At 45.5% G+C, this 15755-nt stretch overlaps 2 protein-coding genes across 3 annotated transcripts; one reads left to right on the top strand and one right to left on the bottom strand.

The window, feature by feature from the left end:
- Positions 1-2426: 2426 nt before the first annotated feature.
- On the bottom strand, positions 2427-9015 carry MRPL9 (mitochondrial ribosomal protein L9). Of its 2 annotated transcripts, none has more exons than XM_060138607.1 (7): positions 8849-9015; positions 8533-8689; positions 7940-8064; positions 7684-7734; positions 5702-5734; positions 3067-3150; positions 2427-2953 (listed from the first exon to the last, which is right to left on the bottom strand). In XM_060138607.1, the coding sequence occupies exons 1-7, from the start codon at positions 8987-8989 to the stop codon at positions 2828-2830; spliced, it is 717 nt and encodes a 238-aa protein (XP_059994590.1). In that variant the 5' UTR covers positions 8990-9015; the 3' UTR covers positions 2427-2827. The 2 variants fall into 2 exon arrangements, with proteins under 2 accessions (XP_059994590.1, XP_059994587.1); XM_060138604.1 differs by having other exon boundaries at positions 5633-5734; positions 8849-9014.
- Positions 8679-14876, top strand: OAZ3 (ornithine decarboxylase antizyme 3). Its single transcript, XM_060138612.1, is given in 6 exon segments — positions 8679-8710; positions 12440-12500; positions 12502-12576; positions 13326-13501; positions 13991-14076; positions 14734-14876. Coding segments are annotated over 6 exon segments (573 nt in total).
- The last annotated feature ends 879 nt before the right edge of the window (positions 14877-15755 follow it).

The following is a 15755-nucleotide window of genomic DNA, read 5'->3' as shown; positions in this document are numbered from 1 at the left end:
GCCTGAGGAAAAGGTATGTAGTTTACTTGGGAATGGGTATAGTGTATGATGATCTTTGTACTGCATGTTAATTCCCACCAGAGAACATCCACCACAGAAAAGTCACCAAACAACCAAGTAGATTGAATGACTTAGCCAGTTGATGTTAGCCAGTCTCGGTCATTGGCATCCCAATGATGGCAAAATGGGCCTGTGAATGGAGAAGCCATGATGGACGCTATGCATGGGCCCAACATCATGGCCTCACCAAGGCTGATCTAGCTACAGCTACTGTGACTGACTGTCCAACTCATCAGCAACAGACACCAGCACTAAGTCCCTGACATGTCACCATTCTTCAAGGAAACCATCCAGCCACTTGGTGGTAAGTTGATTACATTGACTCCCTGCTACCCTGGAAGGGGCATTGTTCCATCTTGACCTAAATTGATGTGTATTATGGGTATGGGTTTACCTTTCCTGCCACCATCATCCAAGGGCTTACAAAATATTTGATCCATTGGCATGAGATCTTGCATAACAGTGCACTGGAACAAGAGACCGTGTTATAGCAAGGAGGTACAGCACTGGGTACATGATCATAGGATCCATGGTCATATACCACACCATCCAGAAGCAACCCACCTGATACAATAATGGAACTTCTTGTTAAAGGCACAGCTGAGACACCAGCTTGGAGATGACACCCTGTAAAGATGAGACACTGTCCTCCAGGATGCAGTATATATCCTGGATCAACAGACAACCTGGAGTGCTATCCCCAAGTAAAATATATGGGTCTGGGAAACAGGGGCTGGATGTAGGAGCAGCCCTCCATTATCATCACTCTCAGTGACCCAGCTGGGGAACACTATACCTCCTATCCCAACTCTGGGCTCTGAGGACTTAATCAGGTAACCCATGTGGACTAACAGAAGTATAAATTGGGGGGGGGGGTAGGAAGAATCTAGAATGGGTAGTAGGAGGTAAGTACCAGTTGTAGACTTAAGCTACAGCAGCAGGGGCTGTAGTCTGTCCCAGATCTTCCTCTAAGTTTTCCCAGGAAAGGAAGCCCATCAGGATCCTGAAGGGATCGTTTTAGAACTTATGGACAAACTGACCTGACAGCACAAGAAGTGGACTGTAGTGGAGACTATGGTGTGCTGCCCAGATTGCTCCCTTCAGCACCGAAGCCCTCACTTCCCAAGCTGCTGAGAATGCGCACAGCTCTCATCTGAGTTCCCCTCTGGGTGCTGCCTGTGCCTGAAATCAGCCACCTCACCCAAGACCCTTTCCTGGTCAGCATGGGGTTCTATAGGTCTGGCCACTTGCCTCAACATGGTACACACCTAGATGGCTCAAGCCACCCTAGCTTGAGCTCCCTGGGGGACTAAGGCCTTTGTTGAGACTGCGTCAGCTCAACTTCTCCCTCTACCGAATTTTGCTTCCTTCACGCCCCAACAGGTGTTAATCTAGAGGACACCCCAGTAAACTTCCTGCACCTAAATCTCCAACTCTGTTTTACCAGGAACTCAGCTCATGACAAGTATCTGAACACTTTTTGAGATTCGCTATGTGGAATGTTGCTCCTGTGCTCAGTTTCAGAGAGCGTCATCATGGTGGTGGTGGTGTGGAAAGATGCAGTGTTAAGTGAGCTTTCCATTTCAAGGACAGAAGGGATTGATGGCAAATCTGACAATCAAATGGCAACTGCAAACAATACTAGTGCTCGACCTGTCACAGAGTTCTGGCAAGTGTGAGGCTGGATACAGATATTAGTGCAACTACTGACGACAGAACGCTCAATAGCAGGGATGGCTTTCTGTGGATGAAAGTAGTTGGCTTGGCAAGGCAGGTGAGCTCAAATAGGATGATTGATAGAAACCAATTTCTCTGGTAAGGGTAGCAGCAGAGTCAATGGTCTCGCCTTTATCCTCCCTAAACTGCAAAATCTCATATTTATTTGAGTGACTCTGGCACAATCCACTTGTCAACAGTTGGTCTTTTTTCCAGGAATGGACCTTGAACTATCTACTTGCCTCATCTCCTATTCCGTAATTACCTACGAACTAGCCCCATATCTTAACCTTGGTCTGGAAACCAAGGTATTTTCTTTTTCAAAATTTCAGGAAGTGGCTGAAGAAATAAAACAGAAGTTCCCTTTTTAAACTTCTTTCATCCCAGCGTCATTTTCTCCGACAATTTCCCTTAGGCCTTATTCAGACTCCACTGTGCTCATTTGTACTGAGGGCTGTATTTAGCGTACCTAATAAGTTTTAAGACCGTAAGGCGTATCAACTTGTTGAGTAATTTGTCCACAGCAACTGTGGGCTGTAGCCTGCAAGTGTATTCTCTTTTTTCCTTTTTAGCAGTAAACCCCAGTGGCTCAAGAGGACATCCCACATAGAGGTCCTGTCCCCAGTCTACTCAGTCCAGTAAACAACACCTAAAAAGAACACAACCTCTTTATTTTTTTTTCAGATACAAACATTTAGTTTGGATGATGAGAATGAGCTATTGCTATCATTTATTCCAATGAATTCCAATGTAGGACGAGGCTAAACAGATCTAGACTCTTTTGGTCTATTATTAATATTTAGCTTATCAAACCTACAGCCTGGTACTTCTGGAGTAGGCCTGCCCCAATAACGCTAGATGTGAGAACCGCTGAAGATGGCAAATATGGACAATTCAACGTATATTAAGTCTAGTCTGCTGTCGCTGTCTCCATATGCTTTCTAAAATTACATGTTTGGTCAGAGCTGGGAGTGATATCACGGTGCTGGCCCATCATCTTCGCTCCACCTCTCCTCTGATTCTGCTTTGCTGCTTTCGAGGTAGAACAGGTTCAGATGGTCTGGGAGCCTGTGGAGCTGACAGCTTGCTGGGCTAACCAGTACTTATATCTTTTGGTCTTGGGCCTCTCAAAGTTCACCACAGACATAGGTACCCTCACAGTGTCAAGCCCATTTACCTGTACACAAAACAACAGGAATCTTCAGATCAGTGGGGCAGATACGAACTAACACCATCCAATCCCAGCTTTCTACCCAGTGAGAAAAAGGAGACAGGATGTGAAACACTCACCGTCACCTCACACCAGTACTCGCCCCTCTGTGTGATAGGCTCTTCTGGTAACTTTAATGCATGTGGGGCAACCACAACACCAAGCTGCAAAAAAAATCAATCACAGCCAAAGGGAACTCTGTTTACATGGTTGCCACTCCAGGCAACCTCTAGATTTTCCTGTACATGGGTGAATAAAACGGGTGGGTTTACCCTGGCTGATTCCATGGAAAGGCACAAACCTCCATAAATAGTGGCAGAATAACTCAGTCCTAATTTCTCAGAAAGGGAGGTGGATTCACAAAGAGAAACAGGGCTTGAGATCAAACTCACTTCACCCACAAAAGTAAAAATTCTCCAGTGAGTCACATTTCCCCAGGTTTTCCCTAGCTAGAGAAAATAAATGATCCCACCATCTCCTCGTATCAGTCTTCAGAATCTATGTGACCATCCTTAGTTATTTCCCTCCCACACCCCTGCAAACCAATCAAGAACGCTTTCCCTAAGTTGGACAGCCGCATGTAAATCAGCGAAGTTAGAACACTTCCTCACACCATACACAAAAATAAACTCAAAATGGCTTAAAGACTTAAAATGTAAGACAGGACAACATAAAACTCCTAGACGAGAACGTAGGCAAAACATTCTGACATAAATCGTACCAGTGTTTTCCTAGGTCAGTATCCCAAAGCAATAGAAATAAAAGCAAAAGTAAACAATTGAGACTGTTTACAAGCTTTTGCACAGCAAAGGAAACCATAAACAAAACGAAAAGACAACCTATGGACTGGGAGAAAATACTTGCAAATGAAGCTACTGACAAGGGCTTAATTTCCAAAATATACTATCAGCTCAAACAACTCAACAAAAAAACAACCTAATCAGAAAAATGGGCAGAAGACCTAAATAGACATTTCTTCAAAGGAGACATACTAATGGCTGACAGGCACATGAAAAGATGCTCATCATCGCTAATTATTAGAGAAACGCAAATCAAAAGTACAATGAACTACCACCTCACACTGGTCAGAATGGCCATCATTAAAGAGTCTACAGATAACAAATGCTGGAGAGGGTGTGGAGAAAAGGGAACCTTTCTACACTGTTGGTGGGAATGTAAATTGGTACAGCCACTATGGAAAACAGTATGGAGGTTCCTTAAAAAACTAAAAATAGAGCTACCATATGATCCAGCAATCCCACTCCTGGGCATGTATCTGGACAAAACTATAATTCAAAAAGATACATGCACCTCTGTTCACGGCAGATCTAGTCACAATAGCCAAGACATCGAAACAACCTAAATGCCCATCAACAGATGAATGGAAAAAGAAGATGTGGTATGTATATACAATGGAATACTTACTCAGCCATAAAAAAGAATGAAATAATGCCATTTGCAACAACACAGATGGACCTAGAGATTATCATACTAAGTGAACTGAGACAAATGCCAGGGCTTCCCTGGTGGCGCAGTGGTTGAGAGTCCACCTGCCGATGGGGGAGGACGCGGGTTCATGCCCTGGTCTGAGAGGATCCCACGTGCCACGGAGCGGCTGGGCCCGTGAGCCATGGCCGCTAAGCCTGCGCATCCAGAGGCTGTGCTCCGCAACGGGAGAGGCCACAACAGTGAGAGGCCTGCGTACTGCAAAAAAAATAAAAAAAGACAAATGCCATATGATATCACTTATATGTGGAATCTAAAATATGACATAAATGATGTATGAAACAGAACTTCCCTGGTGGCACAGTGGTTAAGAACCCACCTGCCAATGCAGGGGACATGGGTTCGAGCTCTGGTGCAGGAAGATCCCACATGCCACGGAGCAACTAAGTCCATGCGCCACAACTACTGAGCCTGCACTCTAGAGCCCATAAGCCACAGCTGAGCCTGCGTGCCACAACTACTGAAGCCTGCATGCCTAGAGCCCGTGCTCCACAACAAGAGAAGCCACCGCAATCAGAAGCCTGCGCACCGCAACTAGAGAAAGCCTACGTGCAGCAACGAAGACCCAACGCAGCCAAAAATGAATAAATAAATAAATAAATAAATTTATATTAGAAAAAAGATCTATGAAACAGAAACAGACTCAGAAACGTAGAGGACAGGCTTGTGGTTGCCAAGGGGCAGGTTGCATTGATTTACATGAGGCTGTCCAACTTAGGGAAAGCGTTCTTGATTGGTTTACACGGGTGTGGGAGGGAAATGACTTGTGGTTGCCAGGTGGGGGAGGGATGGATTGGGAGTTTGGGATTAGCAGATGCAAACTATTATGTATAGAATGGATAAAAAATGAAGTCCTACTGTACAGCACAGGGAACTATATTCAATATCCTGTAAAAAACCATAATAAAAAAATATGAAAAAGGATGTATATATATGTATAACTGAATCACTTTGCTGTACAGCAGAAAATTAACACAACATTGTAAATCAACTATACTTCAATTAAAAAAAAAATGCTTTCCATAACTCCAGCTGGATGATCATACCCTTTCCTAACAGAGGGATCAATCCTGGGGTAGCTTCTTCTTCCCAAGGGTAGTTTCCACCCTCAGGGGTACAGCAGTGTTTGGGAATACTCACATTTCTGAGGAAGTGGCGGGCAACTATTTCAGGGTTTAGCTCCCATTTGACATTGTTCTTCATCCCTACCTGCAGGTGGCATCTTCTCAGAAATTTCACTGTCTGAGAGGAATTATACACAGAAGATAGGTTAGAGTTGTAATCAAAGGAGAGGAAACATGTTAGCAAGAGGCCAAGAGGCACACAGTCTGAGAGGCTATGCACAATTTCTGCCTCATAGCCAAGATAGATGAGATGATGAATACGAAAGATAAAAATTCTCATTGTCTCAAGGCTGATATTATGGAAAGACGTTTTAGCGATGCTCTGAAAGGAAATGCTGCCTATACGTGGCTATTCCTAAGCAAGGAGAAACAGGCCATGTCAAAGTTAGGCTCATCAGGGACTTCCCTAGTGGTCCAGTGGGTAAGACTCCGTGCTCCCAATGCAGGGGGCCCGGGTTCAATCCCTGGTCGGGGAACTAGATCCCACATGCACGCTGCAACTAAGAAGTCTGCATGCTGCAACTAAGACCTGGCACAGCCGAAAGAAAGAAAAATTTTTTTTAAATTTTAAAACTTTTTAAACACCGCCCCGCAAACCAAGGTTAGGCTCACCAATGGGGGCTGCTGGTATATCTCAGGATGGAATGATTTTCACAGACTGTTTTAACACAATATTCTGGCCCTTCAATCCCACCCCTACACCATAACAATTCCTCCCTGCTTACAGAACAAAGTATAAATTCATTAGCTGAGGATTAAAGATGTTTTGTAAATTATGCCCCAACCCTCTTTCCAGTCATATATTTCCTAATAGAAGTCCTCTGTTTTAGCTAGACTGGTCTACTTTCTATTTTAAAACATGCTTTAACTGAGATATCACCTCACACCTGTCAGAATGGCTATCATCAAAAAGAACACAAATAACAAATGTTGGAGAGGATGTGGAAGAAAGGGAACTCTCATACACTGTTGGTGGGAATGTAAGTTTGTGCAGCCACTGTGGAAAACAGTATAGCGGTTTCTCAAAAAACTAAAAATATGACCTAGTAATTCCACTCCTGGGTATATGTCTGAAAAAACCAAAAACACTAATTTGAAAAGATACGTGCACCCCAATGTTCACAGCCGCATTATTTACAATTGCCAAGATATGGAAGCAACCTAAGTGTCCATCAACAGATGAACTGATAAAGAAGGTGTAGTATATATGTGTATATACACACACACAAAAAAATATGTATGTGCATACACATACACACACAATGGAATACTAAGCCATAAAGAAGAACAAAATCTTGCCATCTGCAACAACAAGGATGGACTTGGAGGGCATTATGCTAAGTGAAATAAGTCAGAGAAAGACAAATATTGTATGATAACTTATATGTGGAATCTAAAAAATACAACAAACCAGTGAATATAACAAAAAAGAAACAGATGCACAGATATAGAGTGTAAGACAAGCTACAAGGATGTATTCTACAACATGGGGACTATAGCCAATATTTTATAATAACTGTAAATGAAGTGTAACCTTTAAAAGTTGCGTAAACTTTTTTTTAAATTAAACAACAACAACAACGTGCCTTAACTATCTACTTTTTCTCCCTTAAGAATACCTTTCCCACCCTCCTGGTCTATTCAAAGCCTACTAATCCCATAAGGCCTAATTCAATCCCATCTGAAAAAAATACTTTCCCAATCACCCTAATTCATTTTGGTCCATGTCACTCATAATTTACTGCCTTGAGTTTATCACTTTCTCATGTGTCTATTTTCTCTCCAACTTGTCTGTAAACAACCCCGAAGGCAAAGTCCTCATCTCACTTTTCCATGGGTCCCCTGGTACCCAGGTTGGGGCCTCCCTCAATAAACTAGAGCACTTCACCCAACAGGTCAGGATATCCTAGGATATCTCGATACCAGTTATGGTAACCACAACACTTCCCTTGCCCCTACCTTGTGCTTGAAATCAGGAGACTTCAAGGAAATCAAGAAGTCTTTCAGGAAGAGGTTGGTGACTTTGTAGGTGACCCATAAATAAAGATTTTCTATGTTTCTACTCACCGTCTCACCTTCCTTGGTCTGGATCTTCTCTAATTTTCCTTCCTGTCTCAGCTAGAAAAGAAAGTTACAGATGAAAGAAAAATGAGTTCGTGGTAACTAATAACAAACTCTTGCTATGCTTGGCATAGGCTGGGCTTCTGAATTCCTGTTCTAGCCCCTACTTCATCTGAAAATGAAGTAGGGGCTAGAAGAAGTTGCTAGAGGTAATCTTAAGGTTTTAATTCCTCCAAGTCCCTCTGCCGTCTTCCGGGCTCACCAATTTCTCCTCTTCAAACAGCTTCCTGTTTTCAGGAGACGCATATACAGCCAGTCCTTGAGGAAGTAGTCGATTACGGCCTACAGATTTTTTCACTGAGACCAGGTCACCTCGGACTCCAAGTTCTGCCAACAGAGAACAGAGACACTGGATCAGAATTATCAAGCAGTCCCTAAAAAAGGAGATGATCAAAGGAAAAAAGGCCTCTTATTCTCTCACAGTGCTTATTCTTCCTAGAAGAAATACTAGTATTCACTAGAACAACACTTAAGAGATTTCTAATTCATTTCTTTAGGACCTGATTTAGAAACTTAATATTCCCTGTACAAAGTGAAGCACTGTCCCATCACAGGATTTCAGTACCTGTGGCACATACTGTCAGGTCTCTTTCTCCCCACACACTGTTAATGATGCTGCTGCATTCATGTTCTGATTTTCTATGGAGGAGGCCAATGTCACCATCACAGTACTTTTTATGGCTTCCTCTTCTCAAATATGAGCTGGTCATTCCCCCAAATTAGTAAAAGGGCAGAAAAAAGCTGATGCCAAACAGGACCAGCCTGAGACAGGAAGCACCTCTGCCTGGGCCTTACCCTCCACCGACTGCGTGAGGATGAGCTCCAGGTTGTCTTTGGGCCGGTGTTTCGTGTCCTCCGCCAGCTTGTAGACGCGGTGCCGCCGGTGCAGGCGTGGCTTCCGGCCCTCTCCCGCTAGCGGCACCTTCCACCAGCGCTCCACAATGACCGTGCCCTGGCGGCCGGGGGAGCGAGGGTGAGCGAGTCTCCACGGAGAAGCCTCCTCCTCTGGCCGCCGGCCCCTCAAGGAGAGCCCACCACCCGCAGGCCGGGGCCCCACCAGGTCTCAACGCGCCCCAGTCAAGGAGCCCCAGAACGCACCCCCGGCCCTCACCCGACTGTGAGACAGGCTGAAGTCGCGCTCCGAGCCGGAGGTGCCCCCTTCAAGTCGCGGCCGGAGGAGCTCCCAAACCCCTCCTCGCACCAGCCGCTCAGTGCCCGCCCGCAGCAGAGACCTGCCTGTAGCCGCCGCCATGTTCTCGGGCGCGGATGGAGGCGTAGAAGGCCCCCGGCGCCGGCGGCAGGAAAGGCCCTCACCGGGTGCCCGCGGCGCGCCTGAGCCGGCGCGGCTCTGTCCGAGCTGAACCCAGGGGAAGCCCGGGGGAAGCCCGGGCCCGGATTGGGCTGCGACTCGGCTGCCTCGAGACCGGAGATCTGGGATGAATGCTCCACGATTCAGCATGCCTCTACTCCTTTCTCCCAATTTCTTTTCGGGGGAGGGACACCCATAGCCACTGACACGTAGTGGAGTGACTGTTAGGTGCACTGACACCGGGAAAGACACCCTTTCCCTCTTGGCTTCACTTTGTCTTTAAGATGGGGGCTTCGACTGAGCTCTAGTAGCTCTCTGAGGGCACTTCCAATTCTGACATTCTGTGATAGCTGGATGCTGAGGGGAGAGGGTGCTGCTCTCATTTTTCCTTACTTCAAACCTGCCTAAAAGTGGTGGAAGGATGGGATCCTCTGGAAAACTTGCAAGCCCCAGGAAGTCGTCTAATCCTTAATCGTGACACTGCAGTATTTAGGCTCATGTTTAAAGAATTCTAAATCACAAGGGAGACGGTTCCCTCCGTGGAGGGTCTCAGTACTGGGGAGTAAACCATATAAATGGAGTGAATAGGGTCTGTTTGGCAGAAGAGATTTATGGAAAGATGCTCTATACATCCTGTTATTTGACACATAAACAGCCTTTGACCATTAGTCCCTCCTCGTAATTACACTTTCTTAGCTTCCAGGACACCAATTTGTTTTTATTTCCTTCCTACTTCACTATTTTCCTTCACAGTCTCCTTTGCTGATTCCTCTTTTATTCCCCACTTCTCAGAGGGCCCCCAGGACTCAGTTTTTGGATCTTTACTCTTCTCAATGTACACACTCTTGGTGATCCCATTCAGTCTCATGGCTTAACGTACCATTTATACGCCAATGACTTCAAATTTCTGTCTTCACCCTAGTCTTCTAAACTCCAGACATGAATATCCAACTGCCTGTCATCTTCCCCTTACATGTCTAATGGACAATTCAAAGTTAACATGCTCCAAACTAAATCCATCTCTATACCCTGCCCCATAGTGCCTCACCTGCAGCCTTTCCCCTCTCAGTTGATGGTAACTCCATTCTTTCAGTTCTTGGACTCAACTTCTCTCCTACGCCAGGAAATCCTGTAGGTGCTACCTTTATACTATTTCCAGAATCCAGCCACATCCCATCACCTCCAATGCTCCACCCTGGAATAAGACACTATCTTTCTCCTGGATTACTGCAATAGTCTCCTAACAAACATCGTTTAAAGCTCTACAGTTTATTTACAATACAACAGTCAGAATCTTTCTAAAAACACAGGTCAGATCATGTCTCTTCTACCCAAAATCTGCAATGACTTCCCCCTTTACTCAGAGTAAAAGAAAAAGGCCAGAAAATGGTCTATAAGGCCCTACAATGACCTGGCCCCATTAGCTCTCTTCTTTTTCTACTCTCCCTATAGCTTATACTACTCCACCCACAGTGGACTCCTGGCTGTTTGTGGAAAACATTTGACACATTCTCTTTAGGGCTTTTCCACTGGCTGTTGCTTTGACACAGACTGCTTTTACCCTCAGATGCTCGCTTGGCCTAAATCCCTCACCCCCTTCAGGTCTTTGATTAAATGTCACCTTTTCAATGAGGCCTATTTAGATCACCCTATTTATTACTGCAACTGCACCACCTCCTTCACACTCCTGATCCTTCTTTATTCTACTCTATTTTCCTCCATAGCAGCTATCATCTAACATATGAAATCATTTTCTTGTGCTTAGTGTTTAGGTTTGTTTTTTCACTGTTAGAAGTTCCATGGGGCAGGGGATCTTTGTTTTGTTTACTGTGTATCCTAAGCTCATAGTAGGCCCTCAATAAATATTTGTTAAATGGATGAATAAATGAATATGCAGAAGTCTCAAACTGGTGGCCGCAGAACCAAATTTTACACACCATGTTGATTTTTTTAATCAACAATTTTTATTTTTTAAGTTAGTAGCCAATATTTTTTTAAAATTTGAGAAATTTATCACAAAAATCAATCTTTCCAGTTTCTGTTGAAAAATCATATGATCTGGTACCACTGAGTTTGCATTCCTGCATGGCAGCTGTTTGGAGCTATTGTGTCACTTTTTTTTAGGGTGTGAGCTTTTTGTTTTGTTTTGTTTTTTTCCGGTATGCGGGCCTCTCACTGTTGTGGCCTCTCCCATTGCGGAGCACAGGCTCCGGATGCGCAGGCTCACGGGCCCAGCCGCTCCGCGGCATGTGGGATCCTCCCGGACCGGGGCACAAACCCGTGTCCCCTGCATCGGCAGGCGGACTCTCAACCACTGCGCCACCAGGGAAGCCCAGGGTGTGAGCTTTTCATTTGGCTTCAGTCCCGCCCAGCAGCTCCACTAATTTCCATTAGTTGTCCAGGTCCCTGCAGGCATTTAGTTTGCAATTCCTACCCTATAAGGCAATGAGAAAGTTCAACAATGGGTAGCACCACTGGCTTATTAAAGGTAGGGATGATAAAATATTTAACTGATAGGAACCAGGAACCAACCAGTCAGGTCAGATGCTGGATCAGGGCCTTAGAAGCTTCCTGCAGTATCAGACCCCAACCCTTTAGTTGCTGAAGTGTGTGTTTGCACATGCACATGCCAGAGAGGAGCCCACATTGTGTGGGCACAAGTGGTCAGCCAGGGCTGTTTACCAACCACTACAGAAGCCAAAGTATTTTAACTTCTGGTGTAGCTGTGAAGTGCATACTAGTTGAACAGAAGCCTTGGGGCTACCTAAGAGGGTGACGGGGTAGGGAGCAGCAGAGAGGAGTCCTGAGGCGGTGTAAGGGCTAACGCTTTGTCCATGTCATAGTGCTCACCGTGTCACAATGGCACCAGTTGCCTAAACCTCTGCCACCCATCCCTGAACCTCACTTTGCCTCAGGGAGGCACTGAACTAAGAAACTGCCTCGTAACAGGTCGCGCCCCTTTATCTACTCCCTTTCTTATATCAAGAGGGGAAAAACACGGAACTACCTCTACCCGATCTGGTCACCATACGCCTATTACCTTTACCGTTACAAATACCGGATCACCCTCCGGGAGAAGATGCTGCCTTGTTATAAAAGGTACTTGTTTTCATCTCTACTTGTAGTTGTTTATATACACTGTAAAGAAAAAAGAATTCGAAAGAACTTCCCAAGTGGCAAAAGATGATAATAGCAAAATAGCGTAGAAGGCCTGCATGGAGCTTCATAAACGTTTTCTATCTGGCTAGCTTGGGAAAATGGAAACAGATGGGTTGGTTCACATAAGATACAGAAGATGGTGCCAGAGCCTGACCCTGTGTACCTGGAAGTTAAGAGTCTTTCCCCATCTCAGACTCAGAAATAAACTAATTTGGACCTCTTTTTCCCCATCAGCATCACTTATAAGGAACAGGAGCACTTGACACTCCGACCCCGTTGCTGTCTTCAGTGCTCCTGAGTCCCTAGTAGGCCTTCACAGGGGCAGAAGCAGCGAGCAGGGTGATCAAGACCAGCTTAAAGAACTGTATTCGGTAAGTGGACTGGGAGTTGGTGCTGTGACATGGCAGCCCCTTGCGGTAATGATATCTTGCAAAGGGACATTAGCTAGTTGGAAAATAAATCATAATAAGTTAGAGCTAGATGAGACCTCGGAGCTCATGTGTAAAAGCTACTTTATAGACAAGGATTCTGGTCCAGAGATCTTAAGGCAAGGTCTTAGGGCTGGTGGTGAAAAGCAGGATGGGAAAAGAGAAAGTGGAAACAATGATAGACTGTATTAAGACATAAAGCTGCTTAGATGCTAAGTTCTGGGACTAGAACCCAGAACTCCTGCCCTTGCCTTTGTATCATATCTCAATAACATGCCTAGGTATGAGCTATGCATTTTAAATAAGAAATGGGAGAATTTAGAGAAAACATATGATGGAGAAAAGTAGAAGAGTATTATCAGTGAGACAGTAAATAGATGGCCCAGCTTTAAGCTCTCTGATGTAAATACGTTTCTGAATGGTTAGAGCACACCGAGCGAGGTCAGCAGGCAGTAATACTCCACTGACTCCAGATTCCAAATTATTTGTATCGAAGAGAACTCCATGATAGGAACAGAGTTAGGTCCCAGGACTGAGGGATATTGAGTAAGACCTTGGCTCCACTTTTCCCAGGCTCTCCATCAGCCCCTGCCTTGCTTCCACAGACACACCCAAACTGGCCTGAGATATGATTTGAGGGTTAGGTGAGCACAGAAATAGGAGAATATTACTCATTTTTACTCCTTTTCTAGGCTGGGAACCTGACGGTGCTGGCTACTGACCCCCTGCTTCACCAGGACCCGGTGCAGTTAGACTTCCACTTCCGCCTCACCCCCCAGACCTCTGCCCATTGGCACGGCCTTCTTTGTGACCACAGACTCTTCCTAGATATCCCATACCGGGCCTTGGATCAAGGCAGCCGGGAAAGGTGACTGAGCCTGTATGGGGGAGAGGGGAGCAAAGAGGTTAGGGGATTTCGCTCTTATGTCATAATCAGGTAGTGGGCATGCTAACCAGTGAGGGCTTATTCAGGAGCTGGATACATTCAAACCACTGAACAAGCCTGTGAGCTGAGCCAGGATCTGGGGTTCAAAGGATAACAGCCCATGGGAGGTTGCTAAACTGATTCAGAAACACAAGTGGGAATGCATAAATAGTTGAAAGGAAGTGTTCTCTAGCTGTTTGTCTTTATAGAGTGGCCCCTTCACCCCAAGCCCCTTCCATGGCATGGTGTCAGTCCAGTAGTGTATAATCCCTTGGCTTCAGAGAAAAAAATCTATCAAAACGAGTTTAGCAACTTTCATTTCCTGGCTTGGGTCAGGAAAAACTAATAAGATCTCTTCTGCTGCAAGTAGGCATCTTTCTGGATTTTGAGTTTGCTGAACATTACATTGACCATTTTCCCTCTGGTCCCTAGTTTGACTGCAACACTGGAGTATGTGGAGGAGAAGACCAATGTGGATTCTGTGCTTGTAAACTTCCAAAACAACCGGAATGACAGAGGTGGGGATCTGCTCTGTCCTTCCTGGCCCTTTGTGCTGAAGCAGCTGACAAGTGACTTTTCCTTGGTAGACCTTCTTCCCCTCACTCTTTAAAAAAGGGCATGCTCAGGCAGTTCAGGGATTCAACACCCACCCCCTACTCCCCGCCAAGGAAATTAAGGCATCTAGCATTCCGTTCATTCAAGTCACAACTAGACTATCAGGAAGGCCCTGCACGTAGATTTCAGAATCTAGACTGAAGGAGCACTGGTGAAATTACAAAGAAGCCATTCAAGGGATCTGGCTGGTAGGACAGAAAGGATCTCAAGTGTATTAAACACCTATAGAGTGAAAGGGTCAGTCATTAGGCCAGGAGGATAGGAATATAATTAACCAGATGCTAGGCACACATTACAGAAACTATACCTCCTCCCTCAAGGAGTTTATACTTCATTGGATAAAAGACAAAGGTGGTCAAGAGTTTACTATACCTTCCCGGTATAGTAAACTCCAGCCAGGTTAGAGTCTAGGTTTGTTTGACTCCAAAGCACATCATCCCAGTGCCTGCACTACACTGTTTCCCACACCCCCCAAGTCATTCCCTACTGGAAGAAGCCAAGGCTGGGGGAACAGCTGTACTGAGTTTCAGAGTGTTCTAATTTCCTCTCTCTTTTCACAGGTGCCCTGCTACGGGCCTTCAGCTACATGGGCTTTGAAGTGGTCAGACCAGATCACCCGGCCCTTCCTCCCTGGAACAATGTCATCTTTATGGTGTATCCCCTTGAAAGGGACCTAGGCCAGCTGCCCAGTGAAACTCCCTGAACATGCTTATTCTTACTCTGTGAAGGGCTCGGAGCCTTGATAAATGAGAACCAGGGGCCCAGGATGTGCTTCAGAACACCTTCCATCTTAGGAATAAAGGGTAGTGCAATCCTCAAGTGTTCACTGTTTCTTTGAGCCTCACAGAGCTGAATTCATTGTAGGATAGATAGATAAACATTTGATGACTGAAAAGATCAAAGGGGCCTGAGCCAGAGAGAGAAAGGACCCAAGGATTTTCAGTTTTTGCCTTTCCCCATTTATTCTAACCATCTGAGCACCTGCCAGGAGCAAAACCAAGCACTAGGGAATTCAGGAAGACTTAAGCCTTACTGGGAGACTTTCACCCATATATTTTGGTTCAAATTGGAGACAAGTGCTATTTCCTTTCCTTTGATGTGGAGGAAATCAGAGAAGGTACATGGTTCCTGTGGCATTGGCTCAAGGGGAGGAGCATCCCAGGAAGCAGAAAACGTAGAGAGTTATACTGGAATAGGGAACCCATCAGAATGCAATGTAAACTGACAAGGCTTAAAGGCCATATTAAAGGAACAGGCTTTCATACACAGTAACAAACTACAGTTAAGAATGAGACACAGGCTTCCCTGGTGGCGCAGTGGTTGAGAGTCCGCCTGCCGATGCAGGGGACGCGGGTTCGTGCCCCGGTCCGGGAAGATCCCACAGGCCGCGGAGCGGCTGGGCCCGTGAGCCATGGCCGCTGAGCCTGCGCGTCCGGAGCCTGTGCTCTGCAACGGGAGAGGCCACAACAGTGAGAGGCCCGCGTACCGCAAAAAAAAAGAATGAGACACTACTCATTTTCCAGAGCAAGAAGTCCTATGAATGATTTCTATCAGGGGACCCCTCAAGAGTAAAGGCTGATAA

Source organism: Lagenorhynchus albirostris, chromosome 2 (genome assembly GCF_949774975.1).
Source record: "Lagenorhynchus albirostris chromosome 2, mLagAlb1.1, whole genome shotgun sequence".
NCBI lineage: Eukaryota > Metazoa > Chordata > Mammalia > Artiodactyla > Delphinidae > Lagenorhynchus > Lagenorhynchus albirostris.
Note: the sequence above shows the minus strand (reverse complement) of the source record. Positions and strands in the feature narration are given on the sequence as shown.

Bases quoted from the DNA above. Each gene is read 5' to 3' on its own strand.
- MRPL9 (XM_060138604.1), bottom strand. From the start codon at position 8,989: ATGGCGGCGGCTACAGGCAGGTCTCTGCTGCGGGCGGGCACTGAGCGG. The intron at 8,065-8,532 runs GTAAGGCCCAGG...CTCTGTTGGCAG, and splicing joins CCTCACGCAGTCGGTGGAGG to AACTTGGAGTCCGAGGTGAC. The intron at 7,735-7,939 runs GTGAGCCCGGAA...TTTCTTTTCTAG, and splicing joins TGTTTGAAGAGGAGAAATTG to CTGAGACAGGAAGGAAAATT.